This window comes from Vigna radiata, unplaced genomic scaffold (assembly GCF_000741045.1).
Source record: "Vigna radiata var. radiata cultivar VC1973A unplaced genomic scaffold, Vradiata_ver6 scaffold_352, whole genome shotgun sequence".
In the NCBI taxonomy this organism is placed as follows: Eukaryota; Viridiplantae; Streptophyta; class Magnoliopsida; order Fabales; family Fabaceae; genus Vigna; species Vigna radiata.
In genome coordinates, this window is record NW_014542185.1 from 228,479 (window position 1) to 250,113 (window position 21,635).

At 32.1% G+C, this 21,635-nt stretch overlaps 3 protein-coding genes across 4 annotated transcripts; all 3 read left to right on the top strand.

Moving 5' to 3' along the window:
• Nucleotides 1–2,959: 2,959 nt before the first annotated feature.
• Nucleotides 2,960–5,361, top strand: LOC106779176 (zinc transporter 11). Of its 2 annotated transcripts, none has more exons than XM_014667238.2 (3): nt 2,960–3,475; nt 4,463–4,518; nt 4,630–5,361. In XM_014667238.2, exons 1-3 carry the CDS (start codon nt 3,001–3,003, stop codon nt 5,161–5,163), a joined length of 1,065 nt encoding a protein of 354 aa, XP_014522724.1. In that variant the 5' UTR covers nt 2,960–3,000; the 3' UTR covers nt 5,164–5,361. The 2 variants fall into 2 exon arrangements, with proteins under 2 accessions (XP_014522724.1, XP_014522725.1); XM_014667239.2 differs by having other exon boundaries at nt 4,463–4,479.
• Nucleotides 5,362–7,949: 2,588 nt separating this feature from the next.
• On the top strand, nt 7,950–11,006 carry LOC106779179 (50S ribosomal protein L19-2, chloroplastic). Its single transcript, XM_014667241.2, has 5 exons — nt 7,950–8,125; nt 9,259–9,513; nt 9,597–9,683; nt 9,777–9,910; nt 10,670–11,006. The coding sequence occupies exons 1-5, from the start codon at nt 7,994–7,996 to the stop codon at nt 10,770–10,772; spliced, it is 711 nt and encodes a 236-aa protein (XP_014522727.1). The 5' UTR covers nt 7,950–7,993; the 3' UTR covers nt 10,773–11,006.
• Nucleotides 11,007–16,690: 5,684 nt separating this feature from the next.
• Nucleotides 16,691–19,871, top strand: LOC106779181. The gene is made up of 4 exons (XM_014667243.2): nt 16,691–17,059; nt 17,800–17,995; nt 18,595–19,272; nt 19,429–19,871. Exons 1-4 carry the CDS (start codon nt 16,902–16,904, stop codon nt 19,618–19,620), a joined length of 1,224 nt encoding a protein of 407 aa, XP_014522729.1. The 5' UTR covers nt 16,691–16,901; the 3' UTR covers nt 19,621–19,871.
• The last annotated feature ends 1,764 nt before the right edge of the window (nt 19,872–21,635 follow it).

Consider the following 21,635-nt stretch of genomic DNA (forward strand, 5'->3'; position numbering starts at 1 on the left):
TAAATACATTATGTTAAATTCCTTGCACACCAACTGTTTGATAAAAATACCAAAAAGAGTTTCTTGTGTTTTTGTGCACTTTGATGTCTAATTGAATTATGAAAGGAAGAATTGTCATGTGGTGCACAAGTCTCTTGGGAAAACGATACATGGTCTTACCAATTTTATTACTTGAACGATTTGGTACACTTGCCAATGAGTTAACACTACATTCTAGGGTTTTAACTAGACAATTATTTTCTACCCAATCCTTTAATGTTGTTTTATTGGTAAACAAACTACTAAACTCACTTACGTCACGGGAAGCCCATTCATACTCGCTAATGCTAGGAAGGGTTTGAGTTGGATCTCCATCCTCTTTGCGACCTTCAACCAGGACATTCCCATAGATGAAAGTTGCATCGCCAATTAACAGGGTTTCTTTTATTTTTTCTGTAGAGTTTGGTTGTCTGGCAAAGGGTGATGGCCCTAATGGTGCAGAGGGTGATATGTCGCTGACGTTGCCTCGCTCGTCTCCTCCCACAGATTCAATTGATGAAGGAAAATTAACAGTGGAAGTCATGGTCACCTAAAATATCTGTAAATTGGGTGCTTTATGGAGAAAACTGCTGGAAAAGTGGAACGACGTAGTGGATTGCACATATTTATATGAGAAAATGAAAACTAATAAGAGTCGTAGGATGAACTTTAATCTAAGGGTCATGATTGCAAGACGCTACAACTACCCAGGAGCGGGAAATGAAAATAACCATTTAATGGTTAGAGATTTCAATCCAAAGGCGCAAAATTTTTCATTTTTAATACAAGAGAGGTTATGGTACCGAGCCTTAATATTTATGTCTGTTATAAGTCCTATAGTTAACCTTGGCTTAGGTCGAATGGTTAACTCGAAATTGGGGGGCATATGTATGGTATGAAGGATAGGCTGAACGATTAACATTTGTAACCGTTCGGTCTATTCCTTAGGCTAGTGCAGTCAAGCAGGTTAAATGTTGGGCTGACGTTTAAGTCATTGATGTCGGGCCAACGCTTAAGTTATTGATGTTGGGCCATGATTGGGTTAGCGTTCAAGATATTGTTATTGGACCAATGGTTTGGGCAAATAAATAGTTAATAAATTAATAACACAATGATTACAGATATTGATTGAAGATATTGATAACTGATTGCAGGCTAAGAAAGTTATTTATGAGTAACATATAGAATTTAAAGGTAAATTCGTTTTATTGAACTTGTGCCAATTTAGGGTCCATGAAATAACTTATAAATAGAGGGTTAAGCAACAAAGGTAAACAGATTTTACTAGATTCTGATACTTAATTGTGAGTAAAAGTTCATTGATCAAGGTTTGACTTGAGCATCAGAGTGCCTTTTGTAGGCATCCTCCACCCAGTCTGGACTTGAAATACTTGAAGTAAGAAATTCAATGATGAGAAGGATAGAAAAACTACGACGAAAAAGTATCTCTTGGTCTCACTTAATTATATACATAAACACATATTAAACACAAAGAAATATTTTATTATTGATAGTATTATAATATAAAATATGACACATTTTTTTAAGTAAAAATCAATTTTAAAGTTAAATACTTAATAAGAACTATTGAGTAGTGCAAGTGCTAAAACTCAACTTTTCATGGATAAAAAACAAAAGAGAAAACAAAGAAGGGAAATCGGAGCTGGAAAACCTGAATTTCCCTTTCCGGAAAAAAGTTTGATATTTATGAACATAAATTCCAAATTTGTCATATTCAACCATGGAGGTATTGGAGTGTGATATATGAGCAAAGAAAAAAACCTACCTTAATATTATAAGTATATGTGTTTTGTATTAACAGTGATAACAAAAATTGACAATAAAAATAGTTTAATAAACTACTAATTTAAAAAAGAAAAAACTAAATTTAATATTTTCATTAAGACATGTAATTATAGTAAAAATGCCATGCAGGAGAAAATAGCAAATAAAATAAAAATATCTACACTCAACATATCTCCCAACTCAATCGTCAATTAAAATTTGAAATTGCGTAAACCAAAAATTTATCTGATGTCTGCAGTTACAAAATATCAATGAGACTACGGTGACCTGACGCCAAAGAAGGTAAGAGAGCAACGTTAAAGTCTACAAAGAAAACGACGTAGAAGTCTACGAAAAAACATATATATAGAAGAAATGTTTTATAGATTTCAAACCAAAATTCTCTCTATTTTATTTTAATATCTATCTACCATAACACGAGTAGGTAGAAAATGTCCATAAATACAATCTTATTTTAATATATAATTTGTTTCAAAAGGATAATTAATTTAGGTTTAGAGACCGTTATACGTCAAATTTAAAGAAGAAAACAAAATTACAGATCAAAACGCGTGTTTTCATTGCAAGATAATAATATAATTAAGATTCCAATGACTTAAGACCCGTGACATAAGTTGCCTCTTTTAGTACGAACTCAGATTTTGTAGTACACACGCTTTCTTCTCCGTTCACTTGGAACTAACAAGAAGTTGCAGCATCAAATGAAAATAATTCTTAAATTATTTCGTAATTAAAAAATAAAATAAAATTTGACTTTAAATTTAGAACTACTTTGTTATTAAATTGTGATATAATGAATTTTTATTTATATTTTTTACATTTAAAACATAAGAAGAAAGAAGTAGAATTGAGATTGAAGCAAAACATGATTAGGAGGCTTCAGTGGTCCAACGTAGTACAAACTGTGTCACTGTCACATAGGCGCAGTACAAAACAAACTTCTAAACATTACCACCAATCAAAAACAAAGCAACGGTCCCCTCCCATTAATACATTCACATCCATTTCCATAAATTTTGACTGCTCTTCTTCTTCTTCTTCTTCTTCTTCTTCTTCTTCTTCATTTCTAACGTTGCAGCAATGTCTCCTTCTTCACGCATACTCCTCTTCCTCTTCACGCTCTCCCTTCTTTTCTCCCTCTTCTTCTTCTTCTTCTTCATTTCTAACGTTGCAGCAATGTCTCCTTCTTCACGCATACTCCTCTTCCTCTTCACGCTCTCCCTTCTTTTCTCCCTCATATGCGCCCATGGCGGCCACGACGACGACGAGGGCGGCGACGGTGAACCACACTCCAACGACGTTCCCGTTAACCTCCACTCGAGGACTTTGATCCTGGCGAAGGTGTGGTGTCTGATCGTGATCTTTTTGGCCACGTTCGTGTCCGGGGTGTCTCCCTATGTGTTGAAATGGAACGAGGGGTTCTTGGTTCTGGGGACCCAGTTCGCCGGAGGAGTGTTTCTGGGAACTGCCATGATGCATTTTCTCAGTGATGCTAACGAGACTTTCGGGGATTTGACTACCACAGAGTACCCTTTCGCGTTCATGCTGGCTTGTGCCGGCTATTTGCTGACCATGCTTGCTGATTCTGTCATTTCCTCGGTTTTAGCGAAGGTGGGGCGTGATGGAGATGCAGTAGATGTCGAAGTTCAAGGTTGGTACTCTGGCTTCTGCTTGTGTTGGCTCATTGATTGGTATGCGAAAATGATAATGTGATTCAGTTAGAATTGCTACTACTACTGCTATTAGTATTTTACTTTGTTGAATCGTGTTTTTTTTTCAGGGAATAACAGTGTTATGTTTTTGGGTGAATAAGTATCGAATGGAATAGTATATATGTTTTCAAAACTTTTTAGACATTCCATTTCAATATTTTCTTTTTATCAAAAAGTACGATGGTTAGTAACAAAATTTTGAATTCTTTTTTTAAGCCAAAAGGCGAAGCCTCAATTTTGATAGAAGATCAGAATTAAAAGGGTATAAGAACTTGCATCCAAGTTTCTTCCTACCTTTGTCCTCTTCTTTTGAGGTGTGATTTTGGATTATAATTTTGGTGGGGAATGTATAATGATTCAGCTAACAGACTGTTCTTTTTGTTTAAGGCTGTAGTTGTTTTTGTTTTGTTGTGTTTTTCATATGCTGATTGGTCGCTGTGAGTGATGGAGTATTACAATACCTTCTGATTATGCAATTCAAATTGATTTTGGAAATCTCTCTTCCTCTGAACTGTGTTTTGTTTTTTGTTGTTGGGATTAAATGATTGAATTTTGGTGGTGCATGATTCAGACTACAAACCACCGTAAAATTACTCATGGAAATGATTATACGAAATTAAGCACTTGTGATATAATTTCTCTTGTAATTAATTCTTATTAAAAAAATGTTTATTTTTATTCATCCACTTTCTATAAAAGTGTGTTTATGGTGATGGTTGAATGCCATAAACAAATGAAGAAACAAAGATCATCTGTTGCTTCATTTCAGCATGATCATTGTGCTGTACTGAATTGTAGTAGCACTTCTGAATTTGTCATTGTTATCATGGCATATCAATTTGGCAAATATGAAATTGGATTTGAATATCCTCAAGTTCAACTATCTCTAATAAAAAAAAATGTAACATTATATTTTACTTGTGCAGGAGCTGATACGAGCAAAGTAAGTGGCAACGGTGTTACTTCTCAGTCACAAAACCAAGTTAGATATTCATGTTTTTGTATCAGTTCAATGAGTGGTGAACAAGGTGTTGTAATCTTAGGCTTGCTACCTCTTATTTGGTACTAATTTCTTGTTTCTCTGTGCAATCAGAACCATTCTGTGTCTAGCACCGATCACAACTTCGCAAGCCATTCACTTGGCTATGCCCATTCACTTGGAGACACCATCTTGTTGATTGTTGCCCTATGTGCACATTCTGTGTTTGAGGGCTTAGCAATAGGAGTTGCTGAGACAAAAGCAGATGCATGGAAGGCCTTATGGACAATCTGTCTGCACAAGATATTTGCAGCCATAGCCATGGGAATTGCACTCCTTAGAATGCTTCCTAATCGTCCCCTTATGTCATGTGCAGCCTATGCTTTCGCTTTTGCCATCTCCAGTCCAATTGGTGTGGCCATTGGAATCATTTTGGATGCCACAACACAAGGTCATGTGGCAGATTGGATCTTTGCCATATCGATGGGTCTGGCCTGTGGAGTGTTTATCTATGTATCTGTAAACCATCTGTTGGCAAAGGGATACAAACCACACAACCCGACAAAGGTTGACTCAGCCTATTTCAAGTTATTTGCAGTGTTGTTGGGCGTGGGAGTGATAGCAGTTGTGATGATTTGGGATACCTAAGGTTGTCCATAAATAGGAGACACACATAATGATAGCTTAAGTTCCAAGATAACTTCTCTTTACAGCATATGCAGAACTTTTTCTTATTCTGTTTTCATCTTTGATTTCTCTACCGTCATCATGAGTTGATGATGAATACGTTTTAGAAAAAGTTGTGCTAGTTCCTACGATTGAAAAGGTTACATAAATTTCCTCAAATGATGCAAAAGATGAGCAAGTATGGAGAAGAACTAACCTTGTTGGATAAGAAATTTTAAAATTTCCAAGAAATTGATATATATAATATATTTGAATTTGAATAACTAACAGTTGAATTATCTTTATTTCTTAAATAATTTGTTTGGACACTGTAATTGAAATATTTTTAGTTTTTAATTATTTTTTTGATAAAGCAAATTCATTTCGCTTTTAATCAAAATTTCATTTTAAAAATATTTGACTCAATTTTTAGATTGGGCTAATTCAGTTTGAAAGTGGTTCGTCTTGACTTTTGTCATAAGTCATCCCATATATATCATGGTCATGGTCGATCCTTCATTCTAAATTAAATCAGCTCAACCTTCACCGTCGTAGGTTGAGCTAAGTTTGTCCAAGTCAAAGGATCGAGTTAAGTCGACTAGGATAGAATGTTGAGTCGACACATGATAAAGGTCTAGCTGAGTTGGCCTTAACCAAAAGTCGTGACTAGTCAAACTTAGTCAAAGATTGAGACTAATTAGTCCTAGATAAAAGTTGAGATTAGTCGATCCTAGTTGAAGGTTGAGAAGATTCACTCCTAACCATAGATTAGGATGATTTGACATTAGTCAAAAGTTGAATCAGTAGGCTTGGGTCAAAGGTCCAGCCAGCTCATTCGGGACAAAGGTCTAGCTTAGCTAACTTGAGTTAAAGGATCAAGCTAAGTTGACTTAGTCAAAAGGTTAAACTAAATCGGTTAGACAAAAGGTCAAGATGAGTTGTTTTTGACAATAGATAAACAAGTTAACTTTTGATTAAGGTTGAGACAAATCAATCCGAACTCATAATCAAACTGTCTAGGCTAGATATTAAAACAACTTGTCCTTAGCTAAATGTCGATATAAGTCGACTTTTTAAATATGTGGACTTTTTTCATCATAAAAAGAATTCCACAACTTAAGAAATTTTAGTTACATTCTTTTCTTTATTGAGTTTCAAGTTTTATTATTTTTATTTATTTGAAATACTATCTTAAATGTTATCAATTTTAATTTTCTTGTCGAAACAAATCATTTTACTTCAAAAGAATATTAAATTCTTCGAATAAATAAATTACTCTCTTAATTTGTTATTGTTCACATTAATCATTATAGACAAAACGGGAAAGAAATATATACAAATTTATAGTACAAACATTACTTATATCATAACACGGTTCTCTTTAACTCATGTAGTCTTATGGGAAAAAAATATTATTGTATACTTATGATTTAATAATATTGAGTTTTGAAAGATCGACATCTTAAAAAGAGAGTTTAAGTATGTTTTCTAGTAGTTGAAATTTCGGCTGAGTTTGCTTTTACCTTTTAAATTTAATTTCATCTTCTTTAATCTTTGTGATTTGAAAAATTAATATTTATTTTAATACCTTGTTAAATCGAACACTTTAAAAGAAGAAAAAAATAATTATGTTGTTAAGTGTTTGATGATGAAAAATATAAAATTAAAATAAATGATCTTGTGAATAACTTGTATTTTCTTAAATTATAGAACTAAACCATTGAATTTAAATTCAAAGGACTAAAATCAATCTTATTTTAATAAAATTATTCATATAAATTTATGTCATAACAAAATGGAAACGTGCATGGAATTTATCATCAGAGTTGGGAAGTTCTTCAGGAGCCTGCCGCCGTAGGCGGAGGATAAGGCAGAGGAAGTGGTGGCACTGTCGTCATCTTTGAACAATGCAGCTTTAACGTTTCAAATGGATGTCTGCATATATATAATAGATGGAGGAGTTTCTATAAAAGGAACTAGGAGGATGAAGCTTATCATCAAAAGGCAAGAGCCAGTGAAGAACATAACAACAATAATTATTAATCATGTTTAATAACAATAATAATTTTTAGAACAATTAATATCTAAATATTTAATATTTTTATCTTAAATAAATTGTACTCTTTATTTATTATTATTACTTTTTTTTCAAAATTATTGAATAGCAGTTTTTTTTTTTTTTTAATTTAACTCATCAAAAGTTATTTGATATTATCTTTAACATGAAAGATAATTTTGTAATATTTTTTTTTAATCTGTTAAAACTTTTTCTTATTTATTAATCAATAATATTATTTAAATTTTTATAAATTTTATTTTTAAATTCACTCACTTTTTCCTTTAAATTTTAAAAGAAGAAACACAAATTTTATTTTCAAATTCTTCTTCAAATAAATCATAAAAAAAAAACATCCTAAAAGAAATTATTAAACAGACATTTTCCTTAAACAACAATATTGATACTTTTGAATTTAAGTTTTAGAACATACCTGTATTGGTAGAAAAAACAATTTACCTTAGTGTTGTTTATTATAAACTTTTAAATAAATCTTTATAATTTTTTAATTATTTCATCATGTTTTAAATTTAATTATATATATGTTTTAAAATAGATGTTACTATTATGGCTTAAATAGGATCCCATTTTCGGAAATCTCAAAAAGTAATCTTGACTCAGTACAATTTTGAACTAAAATAATATGGTTCGGGTCGGAAAACCGGTTTATTCGCCCGACCCGTATAGTATGGTCCAAGCCATAAACCCTAACCTAAACGAAGGGTTTTTCCCTTTCTCTCTCACCGCGTTTCGGTTATGGCTTCTTCAAGGCTCTCATCATCTCTACTCCGACCATTCCTCCGTCGATCTCCGCTGCAATTTCAAGCTCCGGCTTCTTCCCGGTCGGTCTCTCTCCCAGACTGCACCTCTCATGTTTCTCCCATCGCCGTAAGCATCACCTCGTGTCATTCATATCCTTACACTTTTTCGTGCTTGATTTTGTTGTTGCGATGATGATAAATAAAGTAACAAAAAGAAGATCGTTGTATTTTATCGTGTTGTTGATAAAATAACTACCGAAAACGAGTTATATTATATGTCCTCATATCATCCTACTTCATGAGTCCCACGATTGCTTATCCCTGTCTTACATTTTTTTTTTCATTTCTACCCTTATAATTAAGCACGATGTCGTCATCCTCCCACCAAAAGCTACCATTTTCGGTAGTTTAGTTGGTCTCTGCTACATGCTAGGTGCTAAATGGTTGAAGGTATAAGAATTAATAAGAATACTACATACTCCTAAATTTACGTATATTGATATTGAAATTGAAATTAAAATTAAAATTCATGATTTATTGTCAAATAAATTTATATATCAAAATCCCATAAAGAAAGAATGAATAAAGACGGGAAGTGTGACATGTTTCTAATTCACTGAATAGTATTTTACAAGAATTGTCTCTTTTAGTACTGTGTTTGTTTCTATCGGTAGAATCCCAAATCCTCATCTCAAGTGTGTTATTTGGCACATATAAATAAAGTAACAAAGAAGATTTATTAATAAGATATAATCTTGAACTGTGATTGGGAGATTTGTTAAGTTGCAGATAATAATATTTACTACAAGTTTGATCTTCTCAGTTTTCTTGTTTCTTTCTTGTTAATTATGCATGATTGAGTGGAATGAATAAAGGAATTTGAAATGACATAAGTATCAAGAGCTCGTCAATGGGTTTATTTGGGGTTTGTTTGAATAAATTTCTCCACGTCACTCATGTAGGAGAATAAAAGTAGAAGGAAAAATTAAATAAGCTTCTTCATACTGAAAATTAGCTTAAGTGAGGCTAATTTGTAGAAGTTCTTTCAGGTTAGCTTTTTCAAAAGCTAATTTTTAGCTTATGCCTAACTAATTTTAGCTTATGGACATGCTTATTTTATTTTCCTAAAAGTTTTTATGGAGGAGTTTATCATTGTCCAAGCTTATTCTATGTTTCAGTTTAGTTTTTTGAAAGTTTGACGTGATTAACTTTAGCACAAATTATGTGGGATATCAGCTCTTATGGTGCTTGCTTTTGTAGATTACAAAATCCCCTCAGACTGGGGCATTCTCAAGATTTGAATGTGGCTATGGTTTAGCATCAGTTCAGAGAAGTTCTGAACTGGGACCATTTAAGAATTCTAGGGGGATCGCACCACCTTTAGCTAGCAGGTATATGTCAACAGAGGCACCTTCTGTTGATTCTTCTTCTCAAGGTAGTTTGATGCCAGAACCTGAAGTTCCTCCTCGTATCAAATTTAAGAGATTAGACAAAACTGGTCGGCATATTATGCAGGCATGTGACTGATCTGGATTGCTTTTTAATGAGAAATTCATTTTTTGTCATTTGTAAAAATGGTTGGTATTTATATCCTTTAGATTTTAGACAAGGAAGCAGTAGAGGAGGTGAGAGGGCAAAGAGAGATACCTGACATAAAGCCTGGCTATATTGTGCAGCTCAAAGTGGTATGAAGGTTTTTATTTTCTATTCATTTTTTTTCTTCGTGTTTGTTTGTGATAGTGATATGATCTTTTGTTTAATAACATCTGGTATAACAGGAATCACCTGAGAATAAGAGGCGCATTTCTATTATTAAAGGCATTGTTATTGCCAGGCGTAATGCTGGAATCAATACTACATTCAGAATTAGGAGGCAGGTGGCTGGGGTTGGGATTGAATCTCTATTCCCTCTGTAAGTATGACCTTCCCATATTTTAAGTATACATGTATTGTACATTCTATTTGAACTGGTAAAATAATTTTTTCACATTTGTTGGCATTTGATGACGGTTTATTTAAATTGCTTCACTCAACATAAAGATAATAGGATTATAGAAATAATTACTTGAGGTGGTGATAATCATTTAAAATTCTAGTTATGGCCCAGTTATTTGTGTTGTTTGCTATCTTTTAATTAAAATGTCTAAAGTATTGATGATTAATGAATTTTTTAAGAAAAAAACATAAAACGAAGGAAAACGCAATTTTACTGCTTTTCTTATAAGCTACAAAGTGTGAACATGATTGTTTCCAAACTTATTCAAATGAAGAATTAGATTTTTGGAAAGGACTTGTTAGAATATATATTTTGATTTTCAATTTCAGCTCAATCTGTAATTTTCTCCAAGCATTATCTTTAGGGAAAAAGTGGTTCATTTTGCTTCAGTGTACATTCAGACTGTAATTTTTGTTCTCTTTCATGTGCATAATTTGAGGTGTTTTTCTGTGTTTGGGACTAGTTCTTGAGTTTGTTATACTAAAAAGGTCCTCTGTTTATCCTCATTTCAGCCTGCCATATGATTTATGTACTATTGTTTTGGGTTGGGAAGAGGGAAGGAGGAATTGATGTGATTTTTGTGTTGGGGTTTTTTAATTTTCAGTTGGTTGTGCTTGTAGTCATATTACATAATGCTTAATGCCTGAAATTTATGTCATATGTGAACTATAATAGGTATTCACCTAACATAAAGGAGATAAAAGTGCTTGACAAGAAGAAAGTGAGAAGGGCTAAACTCTACTATCTGAGGGACAGAATGAACGCACTTAAAGGTTGACATCAATCTTCATCTTGGTGGACATTTTTTATGATTCATTTCTCATAGTATCTACATTTACATGTTTAGTAATTTATTTGCTGCTGTTATGTCGTCAACTAGATTTTTTGTTTTTCAATGTGGCTTATTACAACCTAAGAATATGGTCCATCAGTTTTATCTGATTTAAAACTTGTCACGTTTTGAATGGTGGGTAGTATATCTCGAGTAATAAGAAGTTAAAGTTTTCTCTAAGGCAAGTTTCCCCTTGTTATGTTAAATCAGTGAAAAATGGGCTAGTATTTTAGCTGCCTTTTGACGACCGTAAGATGAAATTGTGATCAGCAGGCTTCTGGGATTTGATTGATTATTATCTAATTGTCCCACTTCACATTTGCATCGAAGCATTCAAGCTGTAATAAAACAGTTGCCCCCCTTTTATTGGTAGTTACAGTCTGGTTACTATCTTATAGAATTTTATCAATCCATACCAAATGGACTAATCTACTTTCTGGTGAAGCTACCATTCAGTTGGGATTTTTTAGCCGTAGGAAACTGAAAAGCAAATACTTCTTAGGCATATGTTACTAAACTATAGTTCTTTGAAAAAAGAAACTTAGTAAGCAAAATTTTTTTGGGTATTATAGGTAATTTAATGATTTCTGCCTCTGTTGGAGATACATCAATCTTTGAAAGGAGACGATCTTTTTGAGCATTCTGAACTCTAAATCTGAGTATTTAAATTTCAATAAAGACAAAACTTAGGTATAGTATCACCTCGATAATGTTCATAGATTATTATTACATACTTTTATTTCAACAATTGTTGCGTTAAAACTGCAATTTTTAATTTGAAAACAGCAAAAGCAGTAATACTTTTCTCCTTTTGAAAAATACAAAAGACAAGTGAATGACATTGCTTAAATAAATCAATAAAAACACACAAATTAAATAATGAAAGTGAAAATTTGAAGTACTAAAATTCAGAGAAAATAAAAACGCCAAAACTCTTTACAAGATATAACATAAATATATTACAAATTATGAAAACTCTTTTCTTTTGCGCTTCAAGCCTCAATAATGATCATAACGTTCTTTGGTTTTTTCAATTTTTATACTAATTATAATAAACAAATTAGTAAATAATAATGATAATAAATAAGCGATTAATAATTATGAATAAATAATAATATAATTTGTAAAATTAAATACCTAAAAATACATTTATTGTATTTCACTATCAGTTTTTTTTTTCAATTAAAAAACTGTATTTTCATTTTTTATTTATTTTCAACAAAATAAATTTTACTTCCATTCATTTATTACATATTGCTCTTTATTTCTTTTTTTCTCTTTCAATATCTCTATTTCGATACATTTTACAAAAGCATAGGATCATAATTTTTTTATAAATGAGTTGATTTACCTAGGAATTAGTTTTGTAGAGATTTCTTTTCCTAGTGTTTAATAGAGTTTACATATCTAGGAATTGCTTTCATAGAGCCAGCAATGTGCGAATTTTTTGTTTGAAGTGATTGTGAAGCATAAATTTGCAAGATACATTTGTGTTCGTTTCATGCAATTTGAGGGTGAAAAAAAAGAAATCAGATTTGTAAGACTGAGTTTTTCCAATCTCACTTAAGGTGAGACAATCTTGAAGGTAACATATAAGCTTTGACAATAATATTCTCATTTAAGTTATATTGTGAACTTCCATGGTGGTCAAGGAAGATGATTGTGAAATGCAGATTGCGCATTTGAGTTGTGGAAATAGGTTCTGGCTATAGTGGAATCGATTTTATGACTGAACAAAGGGAAAAAGAATTAGTTAAGTGTGTGCGGAACCAAAACCAAGAACATGTGGAAATCGGTTCTCTTGTTTATGACCTAATTCCAATGTTTGAGAAATAAGTTTTTTAATATAAATTGTTCCACCGTTGTATCAAAACATTTAGGTTAGTTAAGATTATTGCTTAGAGATATTAATCGGTTAAATTAGGTTAGTTAGTTGTTAGGGTTTTTCCCTCTTCCTTTTTTCTTTCTTTGTTTGTAGAAACCCTATATAAACCAAAAGTTTTCTTATCCTCATGAAAGTGATAAACAATTTCAATAAGAGTTTTGAGTTTCTTTTACCTGTTTTAAGCTTTTCCTATGCTTCCTTGTCTTCTTCCTCCACAATTGCTATGAGTTCCTCTCCTACTATAGGTCTTCTCTGTTCATATCATCTTTGATATGATATCAAAGTAGGTTTGTTGCCTACTTTGTCTCTCATGCACCAAAACCTTCTAAATCAAAGTGTTTGACCCCTTTTCTGTAAGTTCTTGGTATGATGGAGACCATGAACTAGTCTGCCAATCCTTCCAGTCCCTTTTACCTGTATCCTAGGAAAAATCCAAGCCTCGCTCTTTATTTTTCAGGTTCTAAATGAAATCAATTACTCTTCTTGGACCAGAAACATAAGGAAAGTTCTTCTTTCTAAGAATAATATCAAATTCATAGGTGGTGGAATCAAGAAACCTCAAAGAAATTATCCTCTATTTAATGCTTGTGAAAGATGTAACATGATGATTCTATCTTGGATTATAAAGACCCTTTCTTCACAAATTGCAAAAAGTGTCATATATATTGAAGATGTCAAAGAATTGCGAAGAATTGCGGGATAAATTAAAAGAAAGGTTCTCAAAAGGTAATTACTTCAAGATTTCTGACTTGCTTCGAGACATTCGCTCAATTAAACAAGGAGAAATGAATGCAAGTCAATTTTTTACTAATTTAAAGATTTTATCGGAAGAATTTGAATCTCTTAGGTCCATGTGATGTTGTACTAGTGATATTCCTTCTAAGTGTGATTTGTCTAAAATATTTGTCAAATATAGAGAAATGGAAAATGTTGTTTGTTTCCTAAAGGGCTTAAAAGATCTACAATACTTTGAGGATACAAATGCTACTAATGGAGCCTCTTCCTTACATCAACTGCGTATTCTCCTTCATCATGCAACAAGAAAGGCAAGAAAAACAAGGTGTCAAGATCACCAATAAGAATATTAAATCTAAGATTCTGGCCAACACGGTTGATAAACAAAATCGCTGGAAACTAGCACAAACCTGAAGGTCCCAAGGTCGTGGTGTTGGATCACGTGGTCAAGGAAGAGGGATAGGAAGAAATCCTAATAATGGGAAACAATGCTCTTACTGCCAAAAAATGAATCACATTGTGGATGAGTGCTACTCTAAACATGATTACCCACCGTGGACAAGAAAAATGACAACAACAGTCAAGAGAGTGGAGGACAGAGTGATTAGAACTTTACCAACATCTACAAGAGTGACTCTGCCCCTACAAAAGCACAATGTACCCAACAGACTAACGTTGTCTTCAGTTCTTTTACTTCAGAACAGATTCAAAAATTGCTAAAGATGATAGAAAACACTGACAACCCTTTACATAACATTACTCGAATATGGAGGAACATAACAAAAGATAAACAAGGTACATTTTATTGGATTATAGACACTAAGGCCACTTATCATGTCACCTATGAGAAAAAAATACTTTGTTATTTTTCACAAGATCAAACCCATATCTGTTAAATTGTCAAATAACTCCATTGTGATTGCCCAACATGTAGGAACCATTCAGTTTTCAAAATATTTTATTATCTTTAATGTCTTGTACAGAAACTGATTTCTCTTTTAACCTAATATATGTCTAAAGCTTAACTAGAGACATAAACTGCACCCTAACTTTTTTCTCAAAGATGTGTTAGATACAAATCAATTCTACCTCGAAGATGATTTGATGTGCTAATGTCTACAATGGTCTTTATTACTTGCATTCTTTTCCTATTTCTGACCAAGATTTCATTCCTAAGACTATTTTTTGTTATAAAATATTAATATGTGGCACTATAGAGTAGGCCACTCTAGACACAAAATTATAGAACATATAAGCGAAAAATTTCCAATTTAAAAAATAATTAGAAAAAAGATACTACATCGATTAAGATTAAGATGTAGTATCCCCTATTTTCATACCTGCACTGCACATTTTGTCTTCTTCATTTTGTCCTTACTCAATGACAACATTGTGAAGCTTTTTCCACTCCATTTTCTCCTTCATTCTCACTATTTTTAGGTTATTTAGTGTTCTTGTTGTGTGCACTGTGGTTTCCAATCGTTTTGTTGTAATTCACAACCTATTTTCAAAAGCATCTCTCATTGTCATTGCTATCACATTCTTGTTGAAACTCATTATTGTTTTTAGTCGGTTTCTCGTTGAGGCTTATTATCTCTCTCACTCGTGTCTCTGCTCGTTCATTGTCTCACCCACGTTGATGTTCTCGTCATAGTTGGTAGAAAGGTTGTTCTTTTGTTCTGGAAGATACTAGTAGTGATTAGATGGTGTGGGTCTTTGTTTCTTTTTTTTTTTCTATAACCAAAGAGAAACTTGTAACCATTTGGTTTAGGATTTTGTTTATTGTTTATTAGTACTATGTCTTTCTATACACGATGGAACGAAGAACTTTTTTTTTTTTTTCACTTCAATATCATATATTACATTGGTTGTTTTACTATTATATTGGTAATATTAGATCCAAAATCGGTGTAATAAACTTTAAATAACCGATGTAAAAATATTTTTGCATTTATGTAAAGTTGTGTTCTTTTCTAGTAATTCAAGAGGGAGGGAAGGCAAGGAATAGGAAGATCTTTACTTTTTCTTATCCCCCTTCAGTTGAAGGGATGTGAGGGTAATATACCCTATTTTACCATAATACCACCTTTCACATGCATGCATGCATGCAGTATTGTTTGTCATACTTTTGATATGTTGATAAAAAATCAGAAGCATTTTTTATTTTCTTTTTAATCAAATTTCATCCCTTCACACAAATATTTCAATAAGCATTCTATTTTCTTATTTTTAAACTCTCATGAAGAAAACAATAAAAAATCGTTAAATAGAATTTTTTTATTATAGAATGTTATTAAATAATTACAAAAAATTATGAATTATATATTTTTAAAGTATTTTAAAATATAGACTTTTTTCAATGATAATAAAATGTTTAATGTGAACCTTTTTAAACATATTTATACTAAGATTTCCGAAATTTATAAAGGGTCCTATTTCAACTAATATATTTCAATTAAGGGTATTTTGTTTGAGCAATCCTAATCACAACAATAATCACTATTAATTAGTAATTATTAAATATATAGCTTTTAAAATTTATTATTAAAATGAAAATTATTTCAACATGCTAATAAATCTATACCAAATACATTGTATTGTTTATTTATTACAATATTACTTTTTTTCTTCAAAACTATTCATAGATCTCATTTCTAAAAAAAAATAATTTTAACTAATCCAAAAATAATTTTATATTACATTTACATACAAAAGCAATGGAATAATTGTCAATTTTTATTTATTAAATATTTTTTATCTGAGCCAAATTACTCAAAAACTTTCACTCGAAATCTACTTATTTTCATATACAAATTTTTTAAAAAATATCACGCAAACTTTATTTTTAAATTTATTCAAATTCATTTATTTACTCTTCTTTAAATTCATCTTAAAAAAACACATACGAAGTGTCTTATTTTTAGAATTTTTTCCAATAAATTTTAAATATAATTTTGAAGTTATTCTTGTCAATAAATATCATATTTAAATATACTAAAACTGTTACATAGAGATATTCTTTTCTTAAAAATTAATAAATGATTATGCATTTCCATAAAAAATTTGAAAAAATATTCTTTTATTTTATTTAAAAATATTGTAAAACTTAATAAATATTTCTCTAAAATAAACTAAACCAATTATGCATTAAGTAATATCCTAATCATATCCAGCAGTTGCTGTAAAAAAAAGGTACGTTTATTCAGAATTTAAGAAGAGGCAGCCACACGTGTGAAAGATTCAAAATGCAGCCCAGACTCGCGCGTTAATCAAATCCTTTCATTGCGTCGTCGTTTCCACTCTTTCTTTTTGTTCTCCATTCACACCAAATTTTCTGCGATCGTTCAGCAACCATCATCGTCCTTTTCAGCTTCTTCAATTTTCACCGTCGATTCCCTTCCTTCTCTCTCAATTACTGTAGATTTTGCTTAGTTTGAGATATAGGGTTTTGGGGGATGAACGTGGGCGACCTCAACAAGGTATGGGAAATCAGAGCTCTAAAGAGGAAACCCGCGACAGAAGAAGCGACGAAGATGTTGGAGAAGATCGCTAAACAGGTCCAACCCATCATGCGCAAACACAAATGGAGGGTCAAGCTTCTCTCTGAATTTTGGTACATCAAATTTCCATTTTCATTATTTATTGGTTTATTTGTTTGTTTGTTCAAGAGTGCAATGCCATTCATTTTCAATTACTTGAAGGAGAAAACTTACACCCAGTATTATTTTTTGCTGTTCTTCGATCATAGTTGGTGTTTAAGCTCGACAATCCCCGTAGTAAAAATTTGTAACAATGGATTATGCAACTTATTTAAGTGAAACTTCTATTATAATGGGAGAGAAGCAGAACCGGAACTTAAGGTTTTTCTTTATTTAAGTTACTTGGATGGACAGTATAGAGTTTTCTGCTTACAGTGATCAGACTCGGACCCAGGACGACTGTTTCGGGTGAAAGATATTTGTTACCTCCTCTGGATGATACCTGTTATTGACCGTATATAAAAATTTCATTTTTCCTTTGAGTTTTCTGTTAATGGGTATTTAAGGTAAAATGGATCATTGACGTTTGAAAGAGTGGAGTTTCCTTTTTGGAGTAAATACCACTGTTTTAATCACCAAAGGTATGTTGGTAGGTAGTAATTAAATTAACAGCTTTTTGTGATTGGAAGTAGGAACGTTTCAGTTTATGTGATTGTTGATTTCTTTTAAACTTTTTAGTTTGAGTTATGCTTTTGTTTATACAGGAGAAAATTGCTTTTCGTTTGGTGATTAGATTTTTATTTTGGCTTCATTTACATCTGTTCACCTTTTAATTTTGGGGGAGTGACTAAGGGGCTGGTTATTGTGATTGTAGCCCAGGAAATTCATCTCTCCTGGGGTTGAATGTTGGGGCTGGTATACATGTGAAGTTGCGGTTACGGAGGCCGAACAGGGATTTGGACTTCTACCCTTTTAATGAAGTTCTTGATACTATGCTTCATGAGCTTTGCCATAATGCCCATGGCCCTCATAATGCCAACTTCTACAAGCTTTGGGATGAGCTTAGAAAGGTTCTTCTTGTTCCTCTGATGTTGTTATAATCTGTAAATGTTCTTTGGATTTCCTGCATTAGAGAAATACTCTCTGGATTTTATGTGAACTTTATTTATCATATTTACGTTCGAGTGTATTCTTTTAGCTAATATTTTACTGGTTTAGTCCTCAAGTTTATCATTTCTTTCCACACCGGAAGATATTAGCATAGGATGAGAAGGTATATTTGTTTAGCATTTTTATTAGGTAAGATCCCTGACAAAAAATTATAATAATACAAATGAGTAAATAAATAAGTATGAAAGGAAATGTAATAGGAGGCAGGAATTTATTTTCCCAGCAACTTATCCTTAGCTGGTGGTCATGCTAGAAACGGCAGCTTTCCATCAATATATACATTTGCAGAATTATCTCCATTTAACATCCTCTTTTGATAAATTATGTTCACTTTTGAATAAAAATATATTTTAAAGTGAAGAAATTTTTATTAGAGGAATAGTTGGATAACTGGTGCTTATGATTGTTCTAAATACTCGTTTACCGCTGAGAATTCTTAATAGCAAGCTATTAATTTTATGAGCGTCCTTCATATGTACAAGTTGTTAATCGTGCACAGGAATGTGAAGAGTTGATGGCTAAGGGAATAACTGGCGCAGGACAGGGGTTTGACCTTCCAGGAAGGCGTTTAGGTGGTTATTCCCGGCAACCTCCACTTCCATCCCTCCGTAAAGCTGCTCTGGAAGCTGCAGAAAAGAGATCACGATTGGGATCACTTCTTCCATCTGGACCAAAACGTATTGGTGGTGATAGTATTATAATGAAAGCCCTTAGTCCAGCACAAGCTGCTGCAATGGCTGCAGAACAAAGATTGCAGGATGAAATATGGTGTGGTTCTCAATCTTCCGCACATTTGGATCAGGAAGATGTTGACTATGATGATGCTGAGAACATTGTGCATAAGGGAGAAAATGTGGGAACCTCAAGACTAACAGACAATTCTACTCTAACATCAAAGCTGTTATCTCGAAAAAGAAGTCAGGATACCTCTTCAAGTTTACTTGTTGGCTCATCATCTAGTAGTTCTGAATTAATAGATTTGACTATGGACACACCAAAAACGGGATCTAAACGAAGATGCTGTGGGTCTGAAACCATTTCACATTCTCAATCCAATTTTCATGAAGGACCTAGTTCGGCAAATTTATCAAGTGTGTCCGTATCTGGTGATAGTAGAACATTTCGTTCTGACGAATCTGGAATGTGGGAATGTACGATGTGCACTCTATTGAACAACGTAAGTATCCAAATATTTTTGCGTACATTATGTTTTCTGTAGTTAGAAAGTATATTATTTTCATTCATTCTTCTAAATTATAATTAGCACTACCTATTTCTGGCATTAAAAAATAACGATTTTTCTAATCTGTGTGAATGATGTGGATCATTGCAGAAATTGGCTCCCATTTGTGAGTTGTGCGGCACTCACCAGCCAAAAGATGTTAGTACCAAGTACAACACTTGGTCTTGCAAATTCTGTACGTTGGATAACAATGTGAAGTTGGATAAGTGCACTGCCTGTGATCAATGGAGATACTCTCGTGGTCCACCAGTGTCAACCCTGGCACCGAACGTTGGTACATAGCAGAACTGTGTAATTTGCAGGTTTTTGATTCATTTTTGGTTTTAGTTTTCACAAACCTGCTCCACCTAGTTATTTATCGATGGTTTCTTATTTTTCTATGCACCAGTCTAGATTTAGATATCTTTTCCCATTAAGCTCAACGCTCCTATCATTTCACAAGAGATAGAAACATCTTTGAACTCTGTCACGAGGGATTTAATGAAGGAGAAGGCATTTACAATTGATTAGGTGCTTTCTGTGTTCTGGTCTTACATCTCGCTATTCGTGTTATGTTCATACATGTTAGTACTTTTCAAAAAAGCTAGCATTTACAGTTTTATGCTGGCTTGTTAATTAACAGGGAGATCCAAAGAAAAATAACAATAAAAAAAGGAACACGCACAAAATAATCTCAGTTTTAACAGTTGACATAATTCATGATCATATATAAACTCGCTTAAATTAATAACACTACAGTCCAACACCGTACAGTGCTCTAAATATAGGTGTACAGAATTCATTACGAATAAGTCTAACAAATTATAAGAAAAGGAAGCACCCTTATAAAACATCCCCCTTCTCCCTTGGCTGTAGCACTGTAGTTGCAATGGCTCTTACAATATCAATATATAGGGGAAAATCTGGTACTACATAGAGAGTCAAAGGCAAACAAGTGACTATATGAATAATGATCAAGACCTGCTTGTATTTTTCATCAGTGACACAGAAATTATCTGAAAGAAAGTTGCAATTTAGTGGCAATTTTCTTGGAAAATCTGTGATTTCTATTAGAAAAGCGAGTACAGCAACATAATAAGGAGGGCAGTGACGGAAAAGCAAAGGGCAGTGACCGAAAGAAATGACTCGAATTCATTTCTGGTTTCTGGTGGAGGTTGCCTTTGTCACTATAAAAAATCAGCAGGGATAATGGTAGATGTGGCAAAACAAACATGAGCAAAAGCAAGATTGTGATGTGTTCTTGAGCCACTCGCTAACATATCTTTAATGAGGCTTCAGTGTGATTATTTGAAAATCTCCCCTGCAGCTATCCCATCCTTATTGATTCTAACTTTGAATTACCCGTTACCAGTTCTATTATATACTACTCCATGTTAAACATATATGTCTTGTGCTGTTGCTGATAAAAAAAATTGTCTTGTGCGGTTGAAAATAGGTCATATTAAATAGGTTTGACTAATTGGTTCATTTTTTGATTTTCTTATTATTTTTTGGTTTAATTTAGTTTTTCAATTTTTTAAAAAAGTTTAATTTAGTCATTCATGTTAAGATGACTTTTTACATGTCACGTATTAATCTATAATTCTTTTTATTTTAAAAAAACTATAAATTATGGTGGTATTGTTCTATTACAGTAATTATTTAAATTTTTTAAATTAATTTAATCCTATTATTATATTTAATTTGAGACTAAATTAATAATTAAATTTAATTACAATTTATATATATATATATATATATATATATATTCAAATAATTTTAACCAACATTATTAACACGAACATGACTTATAAAAATAAAATTAAAAAGAAATATTTCTTTTTTAAAATTGAAAATTTTACAAATTACCAAGTGATAGATAAATGTATAACGTTAACTTAATCAAAATAATAAAATTAAACATTTTTTAAAAACAAATAATTTTTAAAAAATTAAAAAAATAAATTAAATCCAGAAAATAATAAAAAGACCAAAATAAATCAAACCACCTAAATCACTAATTAATAAAGTCTGTTAATTAATCATGTCACACAAGGTAGTGTGTGCACACATGATAAAAAAACAATGTTTAATGTTTTAATATGTTTCTATTTTCGATCAGAATTTTAAATAGGTCTTTTTTTTTTTTGGCGTCTAAATTGAATCTTTATTTTTGGAAAATTGATTCAAATAGGACCTTTCTGTCAAATTGAGATGACGCCGTTAAAAAGGGTATGCTGACAGTGTAATTTTTTATTACGTGACATTAAAAACGTGACTGAATTGTATTTTTTGAATTTTTGAATTAAAAAATGAAG